This window comes from Apostichopus japonicus, chromosome 12 (genome assembly GCF_037975245.1).
Source record: "Apostichopus japonicus isolate 1M-3 chromosome 12, ASM3797524v1, whole genome shotgun sequence".
NCBI classification, from domain to species: Eukaryota; Metazoa; Echinodermata; class Holothuroidea; order Aspidochirotida; family Stichopodidae; genus Apostichopus; species Apostichopus japonicus.
In genome coordinates, this window is record NC_092572.1 from 25,198,875 (window position 1) to 25,222,576 (window position 23,702).

Sequence of the window (23,702 nt, forward strand, 5' to 3'; positions counted from 1 at the left end):
AATAATACTAATAATTATAATAATACTGATAATACTAATAATAAATATAATACTAATAATACTAATACTAATAATAATAATACAAACACTAATACAAATACTTATAATACTAGTCGTAATAATACTAGTCATGATAATCATGATCATAATCATAAAAATAATAATCATAAAAAAGCTAATCATCATCATCATCATCATCATCACCATCATCATCATCATCATAACCATCATCATCACCATCATCATCACCATCATCATCATCATCATCATCATCATCATCATCATCACCATCATCACCATCATCATCATCATCATCATCATCATCATCATCACCATCGTCATCGTCATCGTCGTCGTCATCGTCATCGTCATCGTCATCGTCATCGTCATCGTCATCGTCATCGTCATCGTCATCACCATCACCATCACCATCACCATCACCATCACCATCACCATCACCATCACCATCACCATCACCATCACCATCACCATCATCATCATCATCATCATCATCATCATCATCATCATCATCATCATCATCATTATCGTCACCATAATCATAATAACCATAATCATATACTTCATTATGTTTCCAATGATATACACAACTCCCTGGATTGTCCTATTTTTTGTATTCTTTATCTTTTCCCATACTGTGAGGACTTGTCAAAACACCAATCTTCTTTTGCGATCCTCACCATTTTAATATTCGTACTTCATCCACAATCGTTTTCTACAAGTGTAAATTAACTGAACTGAATATATAACGCTTTTGAATGTTTCCATACCTGAACACGTGATCTTTCTTCACGAATTACTTTTCTATTTTCTTCTTCCAGATTGTCTTTCAATTCTTTCTGTTTACTTTCGAGTTTCGTTTTTATACCCTCTAGATATTTTATCCTTTCGTTTAACTGCGAAAATTAGTAATCATGAGGAAGAAAATTAGATATGTTATTAACGTAACGGAATGATAACAAAACGCTACGGGACAAAAGCTTTCGAATCCTAATAATGCATTTTATGAAATTTATTGAGGCACAAATATTTGTCATTTAATACACTGTTAAATGCTTGGTAAAACGTCTTCTTAAGTCCTCACGACAAAAAGGAATTATACGATATTCGAAATGGCCATCTATATGAGCATGAAATCTCTGGACATCCGACCGATGCTCTCATTATCGATCCAATGTATTTGTCTTTATTTTTACATTTCCTTAGCTGTATATTCGTATATGGCAGATTACAACATCAAACAGTATAATAAGATTCGTTGATCTAATCATAATAATCATAATCATAAATAATTCAAAACACTTCAATGCAAGCGTCATAAAAAACCATTAACCTGTTTGTAAAATAACAATATCCATGATTAAGGATGAACGAAATATACTTTGCTAACCAAAATCAATGATATAATGCATCAGTTCTTTATAGTTGAATATCAGACTAGCTACAAGCAACACAATTGACCATGTTTCGTTACTGATCACCTCACCTTTAATATTGATTACTTCAGTTCGTTTCCGTTGCTTTCTCTGCCTTTAACAGCTTATTCAGGTATCTCCTTTGTCTTATCGTTATATTTCTGTGCTTTTGTATCAATACCTTATTTTGAGGCGCATGTTTGTTCATGTAATTATTATCGTTGTCATTTTTATTGAGGTTTACACGCCTTATGTTGTTCCTACCTTTCAGTAAATATGTATAGAGTACTCTTTATTTACTTGATTTCATTTCTTTACCAGTTGCATGTATGAGTAAGTGAGCCAAAAATGTGCCGCGAACTCCTCTTAGGTCGTAAGTCCGATCACGTTCAAACTTCGCTGGTACGTACCTGACAATATCATCTCGTGTCTGCGTTATTTTAACGTCAAAAATCAGATGTTAAGGGTCAAGTTATCTAACATTGGGTGTTTAGCCATTTTCTGCTTGTCAACACATAGGGAAAAGGCATTTTACCACACGATATGAAGAGACTGATGAGACAATGTTTTTTTAACGGACATAATTAGGTATTTAGGGTCTGGTTCAAATGTCAATTGAGGTCAAATTTCAAATTGGGCTAAATTGTGAGGAAAGGTGTGTCGCGAACTCTTAAACTGTAAGTTCGATCACGTTCAAACTTCGTGGAGTGGTGCCTGACCATGATAACTGGTGTCTACATCAAGGTGATCTTAAAGGTAAGGGCCAATTGTCAGACACGATTTTTAGCTTTTAGCTGCTTGTCAGTATGGTGGATAAAGTCATTAAAACAATCACATATATAGAGAATATTGGTGCAAATTTTAAATTAAAAAAAAACAATTAAAATAGTACATATGTGGTTGTTAAGGTTCGAGGTCAAAGGTCAATGCAGGTCAATGTCAAATTGCCCTTCATTGTATGTACTCCTAGCCTTAAGTCAGATCAAATTCAAACTTGGCGGCTAGGTGTCTGATTATTTAAAAGGGTATCTGCGTGATTGATGTTGTCATGAGTTTAAGGTCAGAGGTCAAACAACCTAAAATGTTGGTTTTTAACAATAGACTGCTCAGTTGTGTTATCTCGTCTACTGGTACTTATAACGATTTAAATAGCTAAGTAAACATAGCTAAGTAATTGTGCCATTGCGTTCAAGTTTGAGGATATCAAAATTATTGTACAAATTTGAATAATTAAGTTGAAATGATCGTAACTACTTGTTATGCTTGCTATCCATCGTATGTGACCTTCTTAACTACCATCGTTGTTTCTTAATATTATTATCTTCGATTTCTCTTGTTTTTATTGCTTTATCTTGTTCTGTTCCTCTAAAGAGAAACCGCCAGTAAAGAACATCTAGATTCTTTCGCGATCCCGAGTGTGTTAATCGTTTTACACGAGTGTAATTAAATTGAACTGAACATACAATTGATTTTGAATCTTTGCGTACCTGAACGCGTGTTCCTTCTGCACGAGTTATTTTTTTCTTTTTTTATGCCTACTATCCATCCTTCATGAACTTCTTAACTACCATAGTTTTTCTGTAATGGTATTATCTTCGGTTCCTCTTTTGTTATTACGTTATCTTTTTCTATTCTCTTAAAGGGAGCCGCCAGTAAAGATTACCTGTAAGTCGGTTCAAATTCAAACTTGGTGGCTAGGTGTCTGATCATGTTAACTTGTGCCTGCGTGATTGATGACGTCGTAAATCTAAGGTCAGTTTTCAAACAACATATTAGTTAGTTTTCAGCGATTGACTTCTCAAATGTGTCATCCCGTCTACTGGCTATAATGCTTTAAATAGCTAAGTAAAAATAGCTAAGTAATTCAGCCATTGTGTTACATTTTGAGGATATCAATATTATTTTACAATTTTGAAAATTTCAATTGAAATGAGCGTAACTATTGTTTTATCCTTGCTATCCATCCTTCGTGAACTTTTGAACTACCATGGTGTTGTTTTGATACATATTGCTATCTTGGATTCTTCTTTGTTTGTATTGTTTTATCTTTGTTCTGTTGCTCTAAAGGGGAGCCGCCAGTAAGCAACATCGAGCTTATTCCGAGATCGTCGACTGTGTTATATTGGTACTTGTTCCATCATAGTTTTATACAAGTGGAAATAAATTACACTGAACTGAATATACATTGGTTGGTTTTGAATCTTTCCGTACCTGAATACGTGATCCTTCTGCGCGAGTTACTTTGTCCTTTTCTTGATCCAAAGTGTCTTTCAATTTCTTCTGTTGACTTTCGAGTTCCGTTTTCATATCCTCTAGGTCTTTAATCTTTTCGTTTAACTTCGAAATGAGTAATAATAATAAGAACGAAAATGAGATATTTTATGAAAGAAAGAGAAAGATTACTAAACGCCACGTGGTAGTAAGATACGATCCTTCTTGATAAATTGCATTCCTTCTTGATCAGGCACAGATGTTTTGGCATTTAATACACGGTTTAAAGCTTGCTAACATCTTCTAATATTGTAGGTCTTCTTAAATCATCATGACAAAAGGGAACTCTTAATTCGGTTTACAGAATGGTCGTCTATAGGAGCATGAAATGTCTGAAATTCCGTCCAATGCTCTCATCATTATCAATCATATGTATTTTTCTTTCTTCTAACACTTACCTTTAGGGAAGACGTTTGCATTTCCTTAGTTGTCTTCTCCTCTACCAGCAATCTTTCTTTCAGTTCAGTCACTTCGCCCTCCAGTTTCGTGTTCATTTCTTCCACTTTCTTCAAATTTGTCACAACCTTCGAATAATAATATTCATAGTTATCTCAGGTGTTTTGCTATTATTGAGTTATCAGATTATTCCGGACTGTTTGATTAAAATTGAGGTATTTTTGTAACTTTCATTTCATATCATTAACTTCATTTTTACTTTTGTGACACCTGGAATAAAGTGCAACGTTTTCTTTTCGCAACGTTTACTTATTTCGCACACTTTACTATATTACTCTACTCAATTGTGTCATTTCGTCTATCAGTTAGAATAACTGAAATAGTTCAGCAACATTATCATTTTTATGGAATTTCTAGAATGCTATAATGATTTAAATAGCTAAGTAAAAAATAGCCAACTGATTAGCTATTATAATAATGCTTTATCTTTTTCTGTTGCTGTAAAGGGGAGCCGCCAGTAAATAACATCGAGCTTCTTCCGCGATCCGCGACTGTTTTATATTGGTACTTGTTCCATGATTGTTTTATACAAGTAGAAATCAACAACACTGAACTGAATATACAATGATTGGTTTTGTATCTTTCCGTACCTGAACACGTGATCCTTCTGCACGAGTTACTTTGCCTTTTTCTTGAGCCAATTTTTTTTTAATTTTTTTCTGGTGGCTTCTGAGTTTCGTTCTCATATCTTCTAGGTATTGTATCCTTTCATTTTGCTGAGAAATGAGTAATAATAATAATAATAATAATAAAAAGGAGATATTTTATGAAAGAACAAAACAATCACTAAACGCCACGTGGCAATAGATACGATTCTTCTTGATCAATTTCATTCCTTCTTGATAAGGCACAGATGTGTTGGCATTTAATACACGGTTAAAAGCTTGCTAACATCCTTTTTAAATCATCATGACGAAAAGTAACCCTTCGGTTTGCAGAATGTCCGTCTATAGGACCATGAAATGTCTGAAATTCCGTTAAATGGGGAGCCGCAAGTAAACAACATCGAGCTTCTCCTTCGATCCTCGACTGTGTTATATTGGTACGTGTTCCATCGTAGTTTTATACAAGTGGAAATAAACTACACTGAACTGAATCTACAATGGTTGGTTTTGAATTTTTCCGTGACCTGAATATGTGATCCTTCTGCACGAGTTACTTTGTCTTTTTCTTGATCCAAAGTGTCTTTCAATTTCTTCTGTTGACTTTCGAGTTCCGTTTTCATATCCTCTAGGTCTTTAATCTTTTCGTTTAACTTCGAAATGAGTAATAATAATAAGAACGAAAATGAGATATTTTATGAAAAAAAGAGAAAGATTACTAAACGCCACGTGGTAGTAAGATACGATCCTTCTTGATAAATTGCATTCCTTCTTGATCAGGCACAGATGTTTTGGCATTTAATACACGGTTTAAAGCTTGCTTACATCCTCTAATATTGTAGGTCTTTTTAAATCATCATGACAAATAGGAAGTCTTAATTCGGTTTACAGAATGGTCGTCTATAGGACCATGAAATGTCTGAAATTCCGTCCAATGCTCTCATCATTATCAATCACATGCATATCTCTTTCTTCAAACACTTACCTTTTGGGAAGACGTTTGCATTTCCTTAGTTGTCCTCTCCTCTACCAGCAATTTTTCTTTCAGTTCAGTCACTTCGCCCTCCAGTTTCGTGTTCATTTCTTCCACTTTCTCCAAATTTGTCACAATCTTCGAATAATAATATTCATAGTTATCTCCGGTGCTTTGCTATTATTGGGTTATCAGATTATTCCGGACTGTTTGATTAAAATTGAGGTTTTTGTAACTTTTATTTCATATCATTAACTTCATTTTTACTTTTGTGACACCTGGAATAAAGTGCAACGTTTTCATTTCGCAACGTTTACTTATTTCGCACACTTTACTATATTACTCTACTCAACTGTATCATTTCGTCTATCAGTTAGAATAACTGAAATAAATCAGCAACATTATCATTTTATTGCATTTCTAGAATGATATTTTTATTGTAACTATTTGAATTATTAAGTTGAAATAATCGTTACGATTTTTATGCCTACTATCCATCCTTCATGAACTTCTTAACTACCATCATTCTTCTGTAATGTTATTATCTTCGATTCCTTTTATGTTATTACTTTATCTTTTTCAATTCCTCTAAAGGAGAGCCGCCAGTTAAGATTACCTTGAAGTCGGATCAAATTCAAGCTTGGTGGCTAGGTGTCTGATCATGTAAACTTGTGCCTGAGTGATTGATGACGTCATAGATCTATGGTCAGTTTTCAAACAACATAATAGGTGTTTTTCAGCGATTGACTTCTCAATTGTGTCATTCCGTCTACTGGTACTTATAACGATTTAAATAGCTAAGTAAACATAGCTAAGTAATTCAGCCATTGTGTTGCATTTTGAGGATATCAAAATTATTTTAAAATTTTTAAAATTTCAATTGAAATGAGCGTAACTATTGTTTTATCCTTGCTATCCATCCTTCGTGAACTTTTGAACTACCATGCTGTTGTTTTGATACATATTGCTATCTTGGATTCTTCTTTGTTTGTATTGTTTTATCTTTGTTCTGTTGCTCTAAAGGGGAGCCGCCAGTAAGCAACATCGAGCTTATTCCGAGATCGTCGACTGTGTTATATTGGTACTTGTTCCATCATAGTTTTATACAAGTGGAAATAAACTACACTGAACAGAATATACAATGGTTGGTTTTGAATCTTTCCGTACCTGAATACGTGATCCTTCTGCACGAGTTACTTTGTCTTTTTCTTGATCCAAAGAGTCTTTCAATTTCTTCTGTTGACTTTCGAGTTCCGTTTTCATAACCTCTAGGTCTTTAATCCTTTCGTTTAACTTCGAAATTAGTATAATAATAATAAGAACGAAAATGAGATATTTTATGAAAGAAAGAGAAAGATTACTAAACGCCACGTGGTAGTAAGATACGATCCTTCTTGATAAATTGCATTCCTTCTTGATCAGGCACAGATGTTTTGGCATTTAATACACGGTTTAAAGCTTGCTTACATCCTCTAATATTGTAGGTCTTCTTAAATCATCATGACAAAAAGGAAGTCTTAATTCGGTTTACAGAATGGTCGTCTATAGGACCATGAAATGTCTGAAATTCCGTCCAATGCTCTCATCATTATCAATCACATGCATATCTCTTTCTTCAAACACTTACCTTTTGGGAAGACGTTTGCATTTCCTTAGTTGTCCTCTCCTCTACCAGCAATTTTTCTTTCAGTTCAGTCACTTCGCCCTCCAGTTTCGTGTTCATTTCTTCCACTTTCTCCAAATTTGTCACAATCTTCGAATAATAATATTCATAGTTATCTCCGGTGCTTTGCTATTATTGGGTTATCAGATTATTCCGGACTGTTTGATTAAAATTGAGGTTTTTGTAACTTTTATTTCATATCATTAACTTCATTTTTACTTTTGTGACACCTGGAATAAAGTGCAACGTTTTCTTTTCGCAACGTTTACTTATTTCGCACACTTTACTATATTACTCTACTCAACTGTATCATTTCGTCTATCAGTTAGAATAACTGAAATAAATCAGCAACATTATCATTTTATTGCATTTCTAGAATGATATTTTTATTGTAACTATTTGAATTATTAAGTTGAAATAATCGTTACGATTTTTATGCCTACTATCCATCCTTCATGAACTTCTTAACTACCATCATTCTTCTGTAATGTTATTATCTTCGATTCCTTTTATGTTATTACTTTATCTTTTTCAATTCCTCTAAAGGAGAGCCGCCAGTAAAGATTACCTTGAAGTCGGATCAAATTCAAGCTTGGTGGCTAGGTGTCTGATCATGTAAACTTGTGCCTGAGTGATTGATGACGTCATAGATCTATGGTCAGTTTTCAAACAACATAATAGGTGTTTTTCAGCGATTGACTTCTCAATTGTGTCATTCCGTCTACTGGTACTTATAACGATTTAAATAGCTAAGTAAACATAGCTAAGTAATTCAGCCATTGTGTTACATTTTGAGGATATCAATATTATTTTACAATTTTGAAAATTTCAATTGAAATGAGCGTAACTATTGTTTTATCCTTGCTATCCATCCTTCGTGAACTTTTGAACTACCATGCTGTTGTTTTGATACATATTGCTATCTTGGATTCTTCTTTGTTTGTATTGTTTTATCTTTGTTCTGTTGCTCTAAAGGGGAGCCGCCAGTAAGCAACATCGAGCTTATTCCGAGATCGTCGACTGTGTTGTATTGGTACGTGTTCAATCATAGTTTAATACAAGTGGAAATAAACTACACTGAACAGAATATACAATGGTTGGTTTTGAATCTTTCCGTACCTGAATACGTGATCCTTCTGCACGAGTTACTTTGTCTTTTTCTTGATCCAAAGTGTCTTTCAATTTCTTCTGTTGACTTTCGAGTTCCGTTTTCACATCCTCTAGGTCTTTAATCCTTTCGTTTAACTTCGAAATTAGTATAATAATAATAAGAACGAAAATGAGATATTTTATGAAAGAAAGAGAAAGATTACTAAACGCCACGTGGTAGTAAGATACGATCCTTCTTGATAAATTGCATTACTTCTTGATCAGGCACAGATGTTTTGGCATTTAATACACGGTTTAAAGCTTGCTTACATCATCTAATATTGTAGGTCTTCTTAATCATCATGACAAAAAGGAAGTCTTAATTCGGTTTACAGAATGGTCGTCTATAGGACCATGAAATGTCTGAAATTCCGTCCAATGCTCTCATCATTATCGATCACATGCATATGTGGAGTGTATTAAGGCGGAGTGTATAGCCTAGTGGTTAACGCCGGCGTCTCCCAGTCATGAGATCCCCGGTTCGATTCCCCGCCGACAGCAATGGGTGTCGTCTGGCAAGGGTGTTGTTCAATAACAACTTCCTGACATGGACGTTAAATGGATGTGTGCCGAGAGATTGGCTTCGGTCAGCTTGCGAGTCTACAAGCCTCCATGGCTTCTTTCGCGAGTTCCTGCTTGCGGGAAGATCACATATACATACATACATACATATGTCTTTCTTCAAACAGTTACCTTTTGGGAAGACGTTTGCATTTCCTTTGTTTTCTTCTCCTCTACCAGCAATCTTTCTTTCAGTTCAGTCACTTCGTCCTCAAGTTTCGTGTTCTTTTCTTCCACTTTCTTCAAATTTGTCACAACCTTCGAATAATAATATTCATAGTTATCTCCATTGTTTTTGTATTATTGGTTGATCAGATTTTTCCGGACTGTTCGATTGAAATTTAAGGTTTTTGTAACTGTTTTTCATTCCATTAACTCTAGTTTTACTTTTGTGACACCCGGAATAAAGTGGAACGTTTTCTTTTCGCAACGTTTACCTATTTATATACGTTACTATATATATATTACTTCACTTAATTGTGTCAACTCGTCTACTTGTTAGAATATCTGAAATAGTTCAGCAACTTTATCAATATTGATGACATTTCAGGAATGCCATTATTATTGTACCCATTTGAATAATTAAGTTGAAATGATCGTAACTATTTTCATGCCTACTATCCATCCTTCATGTACTTTTAACTACCATCGTTTTTCCTATGATGTTATTATCTTCGATTCTTCTATTGTTATTGCTTTATCTTTTTCCATTCCTCTAAAGGTGATTGGCCAGTTAAGAGCATCTGTAAGTCGGATCGAATTCAAACTTGGTGGCTAGGTGTCTGATCATGTAAACTTGTGCCTGGGTGATTGAGGACGTCATAGATCTAAGGTAAGTTTTCAAAACAGCCTAGTAGTTGGTTTTAAGCGATTGACGGCTCAATTGTGTCATCTCGTCTACTGGCTATAATGATTTACATAGCTAAGTATAAAATAACTCAACAAGGTTGTGCCATTGTGTTACATTTTGAGGATATCAATATTATTTTACACTATTCAAACTTTCACTTGAAATGAGCGTAACTATTGTTTTATCCTTGCTATCCATCCTTCGTGAACTTTTGAACTACCATGGTGTTGTTTTGATAAATATATTGCTATCTTGGATTCTTCTTGTTTGTATTGTTTTATCTTTTCCTGTTGCTCTAAAGGAGAGCCGCCAGAAAACAACATCGAGCGTCTTCCGCGATCCTCGACTGTGTTATGTTGGTACTTGTTCAATCATAGTTTTATACATATATATCTTTTTCTATTCTCTAAAGGGGAGCCGCCAGTAAAGATTACCTTTAAGTCGGATCAAATTCAAGCTTGGTGGCTAGGTGTCTGATCATGTAAACTTGTGCCTGCGTGAATGATGACGTCGTAGATCTAAGGTCAGTTTTCAAACAACATAATAGTTGGTTTTCATAGAACGTGTAATCCCGTGTAGATTCTGTTCATATATATGTTTTTAAAGGTCATGTTACATCTAGAGTTGACTTTCAATAATGTAAAACTTAACAATTCTAATGTTAAGAAAAAACCCAACCCCGCGTCCAATTTTTTTAATCTCCAAAGGGGAAGAAATTGGTAACAAGTACTTTTACGTAATAGTTTTCATGACGTCACCGGGGAAGCGCAGAAAAGGGCAAACATGTAGCTGTTCTGCGCAGTGTATTGAGTATGGAAAACTATTTAACTAGCGAAAATAATACTTTCCTCAGTCTATTACAAGAAAAATAAGATTGGGATTGAGGTAAAAAATCACAGATTGGTACAAAAGACATAAAAAAAACACTGAATGACTTCTTTTTTCAAAACTTCCTTGCATTTTCCCCCTATTAAGCAGCAAAAACTCCGCACAAATCGGCTAAATTGCCTCTGTTAGGAAAAGTAGAAAACAAATGACATCATTTGTGTATCACGTCGAAACTGTATGATATCGTCGCGGGGAACTGCGGCTAACTGCTACCACGTACAGTTGGTATCCACGCACTAACATGCATACACAGCATGCATAGCTAGCTCATACATATTGCGAAATGGCGGCCGATGGGATTGACCGTAATTTAAATGATCAAAGGCCTTCTGATTCAGATAGTGACAGCGAAAAAGGCCGAAAAATGGAGGACATGTTTGACAATCGTGGGGAAGTTCTTCCCTACATGTTCGAACCGGAGACCAGCGGAGAGTGGCCCGGATTGGACAGCGATGTCGAAATTGCTCGTCTTGACGGAACACAATAGTAACGTTAGGCCTAGCGTATTATATAGTCTAGTTGTGTGACTTGTTAAGACTAGATCGGATATTGTTACCTAACTTTCCCTATGGTAGAAATAACTCGGAATAAATCTTGGTCTTAGGCAGCTAGGCTAGCTGAGGGCAGTTTTACTGAGCTATCCGTGTTAGAGGAACAGAGACTTACGCGAATCTCTGTGATGTTGTGCGCTTATTTTCAGATATTTTGTTGACTGTCCGTGACGTAATGTTTACGTCTCTGATCTTGGTTAGCACATTTTTCCTATGTCGTTTTAACAACCGTGGTAGTTTCCCCCATGACGTCTATCATCTTACGGGATGAGCTTGGTAATTAACTTAATTAAAACAGCAAAGAAACAATCGTAGAACTCCAAAGTTGGAGTATAGGGTTTTGATATTTAGCTTCTCGGTCTGTGGACCTTGACCTTTAAGGAAACGAGATATTGAATGTGATAATTCAAATATTCATTTCTTAATGTCGCGCCTCTTATATAGTTATTATATATGAATATTAAAAGTCCTACATTTATTCATTAAATGATCTCAAACTCATCGCCTACACAAATATATTTTGATAAATATTGTCTTACTTTAGTTTGTGATAATACTCAGGTGCGTATCCAGGGGGGCGTTGGGGGCGCGCGCCCCCCGGGTAAGAAAAAGAGGAGAGAAAAAAAAGAGAAGAAAAAAGGGAAAAGGAGGGGAGAAAAAGAAAAGGAGGAGAGAAAGGAAGGGAAAAGAAGAAGAAAAAAGAGAGAAAAAGGAGAAAGGGAGGGAGTAGAAGATAGCCAAGACTTCGGGAAGAGAAAGAGGAACAGTCATAGTTAAAGCGCTGATCCCTATTATATACACAGGGTAGCCAGTGACAGATCAAGGATTACGGAGGGGGTGTGCGCCTCACCCTACCCCTTACACCAACAACTCCATTTTGACGTTTTTGTTTCCCTCTCTCACTAATGTATCTATATAAATACTATATATGGTCTATCATAACGCGTGTGTGTGTATGGACGCCTTAAACAATTGTACAATTGTGCTATATGGAACCAACTGTGGCTGGTCTTGAACTCGACGGGGTCGTCGGAAACATGACGCATTTCGGGAAGGGGGCGACCGCCCCCCCCCCCGAGCAAATTTTCTTTATGACATCGCTAGTAATTTCAAAATAGACAATGCTTAAGTGCAACTTACAAGGCCTGGGAAGTGTCATTTCCAGCGATGTGGGAGGCATTTTCGGCCAAAATTTTTCTTGTACGCTTCGCGCCAACTCATGGTGGCGCTTTGCTTAGATAGTTTGCATACAGGCTTCGCCCCTCCCTTGGCAATTACTCGCTACACGCCTGTTCGAATTTGTAAAGCAAAGAACAGATATAACATCATATCAGTGAGCATTGAAATGCCTGTTCCACGATGAACAGCCTCAAAAACTGTCTATGTGTGTAGTCGAAGGCGTAGCCCAATTGGATTTGGGGCTGTAACGACTTGCCCGAAAAAAAAGCCAAAATTTTCAACATATCGATGCCAATATCATATAAGCAAGCATCGGTCATTACATTGCATGGCATCGTGTACCGCACGGTCCGTCAAAGTAGCACAGTATACCGCCGGATGCTAATGTAAACAACCAAATGTCTTATGTAGATGGAGAAAAACCATACAGATCCATTTATGTCAAACTCTCTTTTACAGTAGTAATGTCGGCCAATCTTAGAACTTTATTTTAATTACCAAGGAGATCATTTTTAAGCTATTCATTGCTATTTATTTTTCTCTCAGTAGGTGCCCGAAAAAAATGGGGAAAAAATTGGTTGCGGGGGTGGGGGCTGCAGCCCCGCCTCCTACGGGACCTACGCCTATGTGTGTAGTGTTCGGTTTCGATATACCTGATATCGGAAATATCTGCTATTTTTCTGTTCCTTCAACCAAGTTTTATAAAAGCCATAATAAGAGGTTTTAATATTTCTACACCAATAAATTAACTGTGTCGGAATTTTCGAAAATTTCCTCACCAACATTCTTCATCATACTTTCCTCTACTCGTGCAATTTGTACCTGTCTATTAGGGGTTCAAGGAGGTTTTTCCCTATTGGTTGTCCATAGATTGAATTTTGTGCAACATTATGGGTATGTTTTCAAGTGATTTTTATTCACGAGAGATGGGAATTTTCAAATTCCCAACAAATAATGGGCTTAAAACCTTGAAAAGTGGGGCTTTCGGATATTGTGGGCCGTGACGTAGAATCGCCTACAAGAGCAATGATCCGTAGGACATGCAATGAGGTCGAACATGATGTGTGACTGCTGACAATCTTCAAAAAGGTTATGGATGGAAAAAAAACTTTTGGAAAATACTTGGTTCTCAGACAAAAGTGTACATCTGGTTGCTCATTTTCAAGCCCGAGAAGTGCCATTTCCGGTGATCTGGGGGGTATCAAAACCAAAAATTTTCTTGTACGCTCCGCGCCAACCGATGGGCGCTCCGCTTAGATAGTAATTCGCGCCACCCGGGTTAGAAAATCCTGGATACGTGCCTGATACTTCACTGACTGCTGGAGCAACGCCCTCGTGAATTGTCTCTTGGACATTTTCATTGGAGTTAGCAGTTTCCTCTATTGTTCTTACTCTTTCATCGACCTGCATTAGTAGTTATTTATGATAGACAATTACATAAAATTACTGGAAATAACATAGACATTACAATTTCATGCAATACTTAAGCAATATATAATTTACCAAGAATTGAAATTACCACCTGTAATTTGATTATAAATTGTACGGACTTGAACATTAACTCTTGACACAAACTTTATTGATATTAGAAGATTGGCTAATATCGTTCAACCTTTATAAAATTTAAACGTACACCTTTGAACAGCTGTATTTGCTTAATATGCTGACTATTTGTGCGCCTGTGCAACCAAAGTTTCTTCCAACCGCTGTTCTAGATGTTCCTGTATATATATCTATATCTATATATATATATATATATATATATCTATATCTATATATGTATATATCTATATATATATATATCTATATCTATATCTCTCTATATATATATATATAGATATATATCTATATCTATTTCTCTCTCTCTATATATATAGATATATATCTATATCTATATCTATACACTTATTACCCGTTCAATATGTTGCCATGCAATGCGTCAGCAGTCCCCCCCCCCCAAAAAAAAAGGCTATTCAAGAAGTAACTATGTTATAGAGATCCTCCATACTGATTTGTAGGCAAACATGGCATTCCGCGGGAAATGGTGGGTTGATGTGCCGTCAAAAATCATTAAGGGTGACTAAATAGAGATTTCACAGAGCCATTTGTTTTGATTTCTTTCTAAATTCGATAAAAATCAACATTACAAGTTAATAACAGCTAAAAAAAAATCCATATGCCTAACTATCACTTCGAAAATGGCTCTCCTATTAGCCCTGACGTAGAACATTTTACAGGTACTAAATATTACTACCTGTCATATTAGCACTGGGGCCTTGGAACCAGGTAAAGCGTAATTGGAATCACGAGCTGCTCATAGTCTACACGTTTCCGGCAAGTTTGTGGGTAAACAAGGCATGTACGGGTTTTCATTATAGCTGCCCTACCTCGATTTCTACCACTATTTGATCAAACATCTTAAATAATTAGCCTAAGCCCGTAATACTAATCATTACTAATGTAGCCATATAGGCGAAGCCTAGAACTAGGACTAACGTAATACGATGCTAGTCATTGTCTGTTTTAGTTCACAATCGGCCCTCGTTTACACCCTATGCTTATTGTTATATTAAAAAAGTATGCACTGAAGCCTGACGTGCACACAAGAAACACATGAAATACTAGACCTTTCTGATATCTATTTCATTCTCATTATTATTTCAAGTACATGTACCATACAGGCTTATGCAAGGAGAAATCTGGTAATAAAGTCAAGATTTCTATGATAAACAATAAGTACAACTTAAGGTGCAAATATTTGGTGGAAGTGTTTATCACCCTAACTATACATTTCATAGCTAAATACAATCATAGACATTTCCTTACTTTATCATCATTCCATTAGGTCTGCCTCCCTATAACTTAACCTCTTTAAGTAGGTATTGATCAAACTTTCTTCACTGCGCTAAGAAAGTCAGTGTGTTCATAACATTTGGTCTCACTCTAATACTCACAAGGACTCACAAGTCTCGCCGCTTATTTCTGGGTTTTATCTTACTCCTTGTAAATCTTTCCTCTACCATCACTACATAGAACTTGTATTCCATTAAATTTGAAGGATTCGAGAGATCGAATGTGATAAATTGACATATTTTCTTACTAAAATGATGCGCCTCTCACTTAGTCATTATATATTAATGCATTAATAACACATTTATTCATTAAATGAACTCAAAATCATCGCCTACACAAATATATTTTGATAAATAGTGTCTTACTTTAGTTTGCTCTATGTCTTCACATACTGCGACAGCAACGCTCTCGTGAATTGTACCTTGGTCGGCTTCTATGGATCTTGTAATTCCCTCTATACTTCTTATTCTATCATGGATCTGTATGAGAAGGTATTTATGAGCGACGATTACTGGCAATTACATCTACCTTACAATGTAATACACCACTAAAGCAATATGTAATTTACCACGAGTTGAAATTACCAACGTCAGTTTAATTACAAATTCCACGGACGGGTACTTTAGCTCTTTGACACTAAAAGTATTGATATTACCATCTTTTGTTAATATCGTAGCAACTTGATAAAATTCAAACGTGCAGTAGAAACTACTTTATTGCTTAATTTGCTGACTATTTGTGCCCTCTGCGCAACAAAAATTATTCCAACTGCTGTTCTTAATGTTCCTGTATAAAGCAAATACTGACAAGAGACAATAAATTATATGACGGCAATTTGTATAATGAGCTGAATATATTATTAATTAAATGTTTCCATACCTTAAACTGTGGTCTTTCTTTACAAGGTATTTTTTCTTTTTCTTTAATCAAACTGTATTCCAGTTTCTTCTTTCGGCTTTGGGGTTTTGTTCTCTTACCCTCTAGTTCTTCAACCCTTTCATTTAACTGCAAGAAAAGAAAATCAGATACAAAGATAGTAACAGAATGTTTAACAAACGCCACGTGACAATTGCATCCGATTCCTCTTGATCGATCTCCTTCGTTCTTGTCGAAAAACACATCGATGATCAGTACGTTTCCTGATCTTTAACTTTGTTTCACTCTTCTAAAAAAAAACCTCCATTAAGTTCTTCTATCTCTTCGTCTAGTGTCACTTTCGTCCTTTCTGACTTATCCTAGGCAGTCTCTAGTCCCAAGTTTAAGTATTCGCTTATAATATCAAATCAATCGCAGGTTGAATCTTCACAATCCGTTCCGTGAATAAAATAGATATCTATTATTATAATGGAATAACTATAAATTGTGATATTTTTCTTGAAATTATTTACTGCCTTTATCAAAGTAGATAGTCTTTGTTTTTAATGGATTTTAAAGACGCATAATAGTTACATTTTAACACTTCTGTCTTTCATTCTCAGTTTTGGAAAACATTTTATGTCTATTTTACTCTTCTGTCTGTTCAGCCGTCTCAATCATAATATATTTCAGTAATACATAATACAATTGCATTTTCGATCCATACAACATATTGTCAAACGCTTGCTAACATCATATGATAATTTCGGTTTTTCTTAAACATCATGAAAACTGGCAAAACACTAAAGATTACAAAGAAGTCGAATAAACGAACATGAAATGTCTACAATTCCGTCCTATGCTCTCGTTATCAATCCCATGTATTTGTCTTTCTTCTTACACTCACCTTAAGGGAACACGTTTGCACGTCCTTATCTGTATTTTCCTCTGCTAGCAATCCTTCTTTCAATTCCGTCACTTCGTCCTCTTGTTTCGTGTTTCGTTCTTCAACTTTCTTCAAATTTGTCACACCCACGTTTTTTGGTACCTGAACACGTGATCTTTCTTCACAAAATCCTTGTCTTTTTTTGTGATCCAAATAGCCTATCTTCTCTTGACGTTTGGTTTCCTTCCTGATACCCTCTGTTACTTTTGTGCTTTTCTGTAACTGGAAAAATTGGTAATAATAATAATGAAAATGAGATATTTTATGAAAGTAACAGAATTATTTCAAAGGGAAGTGGTAAAAGCATCCGATTTCTCTTAATTTCAGTCATTCTTACTGCGCATATCAGCAAGAATGTGAAGCTTTATATGCTTGGCGTTATGGTTTTTTCAAAACAAAATAAAAGAACTTGAACTGTTTATTTTCATGGCAAATTTGTATTTTAGACCAAATAATTCCTATTGCGCACTCAATTTTTATTTTTTTTTTATTTCACATATTAACGGCTAAACTACTATTAACTACTGTTTAATTTGTTGTGCTGTAAAAATCAGCTATACCAAGAATTTGTTCAGTTGCGTACTCTCATTTTCTAGTACTTTCTTTTCTTTTGATTCATTCAGAGTAAACTCAATCTGATTTATAACATAGGTTATTCACTACAACTTTAATTGTAAGAGAAAACAAATTTGTTAAGATCTGCTCGAGACTGCAAATGTTCACCTAAGAAACTAAATTCTCCCTCTGCGGTAGAAGCTCTGTTAATTATAATTACATTTCCAGTAGGGCACATGTCTAACCGTGGCATCGTATGAATGTAATATGGACCTTAATGGTGTACATTAAAACATTAACTATTTGATCTTCTATGTTTGATAAGCTGACCACGGAAGGGTTATGAACTAAGTCCCTGGGCTTCCTTGTCTAATATGAAACTAGTTGCTCCTAAATCAAAATAATCAGACATAGATTAGTGCCATTTCTGGTTAATCTCATGGTACTTGCCACTAAGTGAATCTTATGCAAGGCTTTGTAATTTCCACCGTAAGTTTTATGGCTGAATTGTACGTGGAATCAATTTTAAAAGCAACAACGAAAATACAGGATTGTATCAATATGTATTTTATATATATTTCCTCTTAATCCTGTTTGATTTGCTGAGTTCCATTCACCTTAAAGTTTTACACTAATGACAGGGATACGCTGCACACGAGCATGAACCCAGTGAATGAAACGTAGTTTAGATGCTTTATACCAGAGAGCTGCTTAAATATACGTATTTCGAGGGATTTGTTTTGATTTCTTTTCTAGTAAATTCAACATAACAAGTTAATTACTGCTAAAACAATAGCCATATTCCTGAAAATGATTTTGAAAATGTCTTACTATTATGCCTTGCGTTGAATATTTTCCCAGGTATTATATAGTACTTCCTGTATCATGAGTACTGGGGAATGGGAACCAGGTAAAGCGTAATTGGGCTCACGAGCTGCCCATAGCCTACACGTTTCCGGCAATGTTGTGGATAAAAAGGCATGTTGGGCATTTACGGTACAGCTGCCCTACTCTGACCATTACCTAGTTAATCAAGCATCCGAAGTAATTAGCCTAAGCCAAGCCCATAATAATCATTACTAACGTAGTCAAATAGACGAAGCGTAGAACTTGAACTAACTTTATACGATGCTTGACATTGACTGTTGTAATTTCAATTGGCTCTCGTTTACATCCTAGGCTTTTTATTGTTTAAAAGAGTATATATTTAAGCTAGACGTGCAAACAAGAAACACATGGCAATACTAAACCTTTCTGATATATATTTAATCTCAATATAACTTCATGTGCGTGGACCATACAGGCTTATGCAAGGAGTAATCCGGTAACAAGATCAAGATTTGTATGGATTACAATAAGTACAACTTTAAGTGAAAAAAATGGTGGTAGTGTTTATCACCCTTTCAATACTTTTCACAATTAAATACAATCATAGACATTCGTAGCTTGATCATTATTCCATTTGGTCTACCTCCTTATATCTTAACCTCTTTATGTAGGCCTTCATTAAACTTTCTTCACAGTGCAAATGAATGCATTGCAATCATTAACGTTTGATCTCACTCTTATACCTCAAGGAAAGTTAACTACATATTCACGTTTTGTTTTACAAGTCTCGCAGCTTATTTATGGCCTTTACCTTACTCCTTCTAAATCTTTCCTCTACCATCACTACATAGAACTTGTAATCCAGTAAATGTAAAGGTTTTGTTCATATGTTTTTAAGGAATCGAGAGATCGAATGTGATATTGCCATATTTCCTTACTAAATTGTCGTGCCTCTTAGTTAGTTATTATCTATAAATGTGTTACTAACAGTCCTACATTTGTTCATTAAATGAACTCAAAATCATCGCCTACACAAATATATTTTGATAAATAGTGTCTTACTTTAGTTGGCGATATTTCTTCACGGAATGCTGCAGCAACGCCTTCGTTAATTGTCTCTTGGTAATTTTCATTGGGTTTTGTGATTCCCTCTAGTCTTCTTATTCTATCCTTGATCTGTATAAGAAGGTATATATGAGAGACAATTACTGACAACTATGTATACCTAACACTGAAAGGCAATCCTTAAGCAATATATAATTTACCACGAATTGAAATTACCAACCGCAATTCTATTACATATTCTACGAACGTGAACCTCAACTCTTTGACACTAAATTTTCTTTCTTAAATCATCATAAAATCTTGCGCAGCACTAAAGATTTCAAATAGGATCAACATACTATCATGAAATGTTTGAAATTCCTTCCCATGCTCTCAATCAATAACATGTGTTTGTCTTTCTCCTTACACTTACCGATGGGAAAGACGTTTGCACTTCCTCATGTGACTTTCTATCTGCTGGCAAACTTTTTTTTAATTCCGTCATTTTGTCCACCAGTGTCGTGTTTCGTTCGTTTAACTGTCTTCAAATTTGTCACATCCACGTGTTTCGGTACCTAAACACGTGATAGTTCTTCACAAATTCCTGTTCATATTTCTAGATCCAAATGCTTTTTAAATTTCTTCTGTTCATTTTAGATTTCTTGCTCATAACCGCTGGTACTTTGTGCTTTCCATTAACTGCAAAAATTGGTAATAATAATGATAAAAATGATATATTTTATGAAAGTTACAGCATGATTACAAAAGGTAAGTGAGAATAACATCCGATTTATCTTGATTTGAGTTATTCACACTGCGCATATCAGCAGTAATATGAAGCTTTTATATTGTTTTGCATTATGTTTGCTTCAACACAAAACTAAACAACTTGAACTGTTCATTTTCATGTCAAATTTGTATATTCGACGAATTACTTCATATTGCGCACTTTATTTCTTTCTTTCATATATTAACGGCTAAACTACAATAATTCCCTCTTAACTACTGCTTATTTTTTTTTGCTGTGTTTGACAGCTTTACCAAGCGTTTGTTCATTTGCGTTCTTTCATTTTCTAGTACTTTCTTTGCTTCTGTTGATCCATTCAGCGATTAAACTCTGTCTGAGTTATAACAGAGGTTATATGTGACAACTTTAATTTGAAAGGAAAAACACATTTTCTAAGATCTGTTTCAAACTTCTACTAAATTCTCCCTCTGTGGTAGTTGGTCTGCTAATTATAATCACATTTCCTGTCGGGCAGATGTCTAATCGTGGCGACGAATGAATATAATATTCACCCTAATGTTGTACATAAAACCATTAATTATTGGATCTACTATGTTTTGAATAGCTTACCACGGAAGGATTATGAACTTAGTCCCTGGCGCTTTCCTTGTCGAATCTGAAGCTAAATGTAACTCCTAATTGCTGAAAAATTCTGCAATTGAAGATATCTGATTAAATGGGATAAAATAAATAGGGCTAATGAATTAATTAGTAAAGTGAACCTATTATCTATGAGTATACTCGCTTTACGTTACATGAGTCAACGACAAAGATGTTGTGCATTTCAAATCGAACAAAACAACCGTATGAAAGACAACTCCCTCAAATGGCTAGCAACATATATAACAGGCTTTCACGTACAGCCATGCATTGAATGCCATTTCCTTTTTCCTTTAGGAATCACAAATGATTTCGAGTTGGTTAGCATCATGTTTGATCTCTAGAGTAAGGCAAAATATGTCACCAAAAAACAAAACTAGTATTGTTCGATACAGGTGACAAACGCCTACAGTGGAATTACGACCTTCCTTACCGGTTTCGAACCTCTGGACATACAATCAGCGTCCATAGCCTAGTGGTTAGGGTGTCCGCGTACAAAGCGGAAGGCCCGTGGTTCGAATCCCGGTGGAGGCAGAAAGTTTTTTCACTGTTCTTGATTTTCCAACCCATTACGATTTTCATTTATATATATTCATTTGCCATTGTCGTTTATCTCCATTGCATTAACGTAAAGTCTGTTCAAAGTATCTCTTTCGAGATCCGGCTTTAGGAATCACAAATGATTTCGAGTTGGTTAGCATCATCTTTGATCTCTAGAGTAAGGCAAAATATGTCACCAAAAAACAGAACTAGTATTGTTCGATACAGGTGGCAAACGCCTACAGTGGAATTACGACCTTCCTTACCGGTTTCGAACCTCTGGACATACAATCAGCGTCCATAGCCTAGTGGTTAGGGTGTCCGCGTACAGAGCGGAAGGCCCGTGGTTCGAATCCCGGTGGAGGCTGAACGTTTTTTCACTGTTCTTGATTTTCCAACCCATTACGACTTTCATTTATATATATATATATATATATATATATATATATATATATATATATATATATATATAATATATATATATATATATATATATATATATATATATTAGCAAGGGACCCACGGCTCCATTTGAAGCCATCAAAGAACATCAATGAAGGTTTTTAGTGTCTCGAGATTGTGGCCAGATATGACAAGCTCATCTAAAGGTCCTTATTGTTTTGTTTTTTTATATTCTGATTAACTAATGAAACTCACATACTGTTATTCTGTAGTTCCCTGTTTACTTTATACTTGATAACATACATTAAATCCTGCCACATATAATCCTAAACTTGCCTTAATATACTGAACTCGTAAAAAGTAAAAAAGTCTTGGCTATTATTTCAAATTACAAATCATTGCTAGCTATCATGGTTAACACACACACATTATGAACTGAAAATATCTCTAAAAGTATGACTTCATAGCTGCAGCAGTAATTAACTAGATGAGTCTAAAAGATTCAATTCTAATATTATGGTACTTAGAGGTAAGGTGTCCGTGTAGATTCATCCATTATCTAATGACATATGTAGATGCACAGTAGAGAGGGATGTGCGAAGAATTCGAAATTTAGATCAACGAGAAACTTGAAACTATTGGGCTTTGTATTTTAGAAAAACCAAGGATAAAAAGTGTATAGATTTTCTTCTTAAAACTATCAGAATTATTGGCAGGTAATTGCTGTAGCCATGAGCCTTGGATATACCAGATTGATTGCGGTTAACCTTGGATATATCTTAGATGTAGCGATGACTTTGATGTAGACAATAACGCCAAATGAATCATAAGAGGGGCAAATAATCATCAGAAATGAAAGATTGACTCATGTAACTGGTGGATAACAATGATTGTGATGTGGTGATAACATATAGTTAATCATTCAGAAGTCTTCACAGAGCAAGAAACAGAGTTGTTTCTATCTTCTTTTTACTTTTACCTGTACATTGTTTCACGTATCGTAAACTAATTAATTTGCACTATTCACTATTTCTTCTTCTATCCATTTATTGTTTAAGTTGTAACCCGATATTCTTAATTTTAATGCTTGTTATCACCTCCTTTGCTAATAAGTAGTTATTATATATGGTAATAAGGTGGGTCGATGTACAGTTTGTTTTTCCCCTTAACTTTAAGCCCTTATTCTTCTATTATTATTATGTGATTAACTATGTAGAACAAAAACGTGTTCGAGAAATATTATACTTACACCAGGAGCTTGTGTTTAGACAGTTGCAAAGAAATTCCGACTCTCTACACACAATCTATGACAAGGAATGATGTATAGATGGTGATACCGATGTGAATCTGTTGTAGTGTCAAGCACAAGGTAAATGCGAACCTTGATCAGACGCAAAAAGAACAATTTATTGATCAGATCAAAGTTTGTTTAATTTGGCAACTAATCAAAGATTAAAGTACACCATACATTGCCAAAACCTAGTCTTGATCAAATCTCTGGAAATACTAAACATGTAACCTTTGTTTAATGTCGGTAATTGACAAAGAAAACTGTTACTGTTTATATAGTTCTCATGACACATATTCAACCCTTATCCTTCCACACGAATTAGATATGAGGCTATTGTTGTGTACAGTCCTTTTGATACAACGATATTCTCCTTTTAACAGATCCATTTCCCTTTCGGCTAATATACCGATTCCCATGTTACTTTA

At 35.1% G+C, this 23,702-nt stretch overlaps 1 protein-coding gene across 6 annotated transcripts; it reads right to left on the minus strand.

The window, feature by feature from the left end:
- Window positions 1-793: 793 nt before the first annotated feature.
- LOC139977241 (uncharacterized) lies at window positions 794-23,333 on the minus strand. 6 transcript variants are annotated; one of them, XR_011796491.1, is made up of 5 exons: window positions 8,518-8,821; window positions 6,903-7,488; window positions 5,290-5,873; window positions 4,103-4,228; window positions 794-914 (listed from the first exon to the last, which is right to left on the minus strand). XR_011796491.1 is itself a non-coding variant. In XM_071986487.1 (5 exons), the coding sequence occupies exons 2-5, from the start codon at window positions 20,160-20,162 to the stop codon at window positions 3,579-3,581; spliced, it is 504 nt and encodes a 167-aa protein (XP_071842588.1). In that variant the 5' UTR covers window positions 20,163-20,356; window positions 23,236-23,333; the 3' UTR covers window positions 3,564-3,578. The 6 variants fall into 6 exon arrangements, 2 of the variants coding, with proteins under 2 accessions (XP_071842588.1, XP_071842587.1); XM_071986487.1 differs by lacking the exons at window positions 794-914; window positions 5,290-5,873; window positions 6,903-7,488; window positions 8,518-8,821 and adding exons at window positions 3,564-3,770; window positions 19,676-19,789; window positions 20,091-20,356; window positions 23,236-23,333; XM_071986486.1 differs by lacking the exons at window positions 794-914; window positions 5,290-5,873; window positions 6,903-7,488; window positions 8,518-8,821 and adding exons at window positions 3,564-3,770; window positions 19,676-19,789; window positions 20,091-20,356; window positions 21,015-21,169.
- Between the last annotated feature and the right edge of the window lie 369 nt (window positions 23,334-23,702).

What these genes read in the sequence shown, in the direction of transcription:
- LOC139977241 (XM_071986487.1), bottom strand. Translation starts at nt 20,162, where the DNA reads ATGACGGAATTAAAAAAAAGTTTGCCAGCAGATAGAAAGTCACATGAG. An exon ending in AAGAAATATCGCCAACTAAA is followed by an intron (nt 4,229 to 19,675) that starts GTAAGACACTAT and finishes TATTATTCGAAG; the next exon opens with GTTGTGACAAATTTGAAGAA. An exon ending in TGCAAACGTCTTCCCTAAAG is followed by an intron (nt 3,771 to 4,102) that starts GTAAGTGTTAGA and finishes CTCATTTCGAAG; the next exon opens with TTAAACGAAAAGATTAAAGA.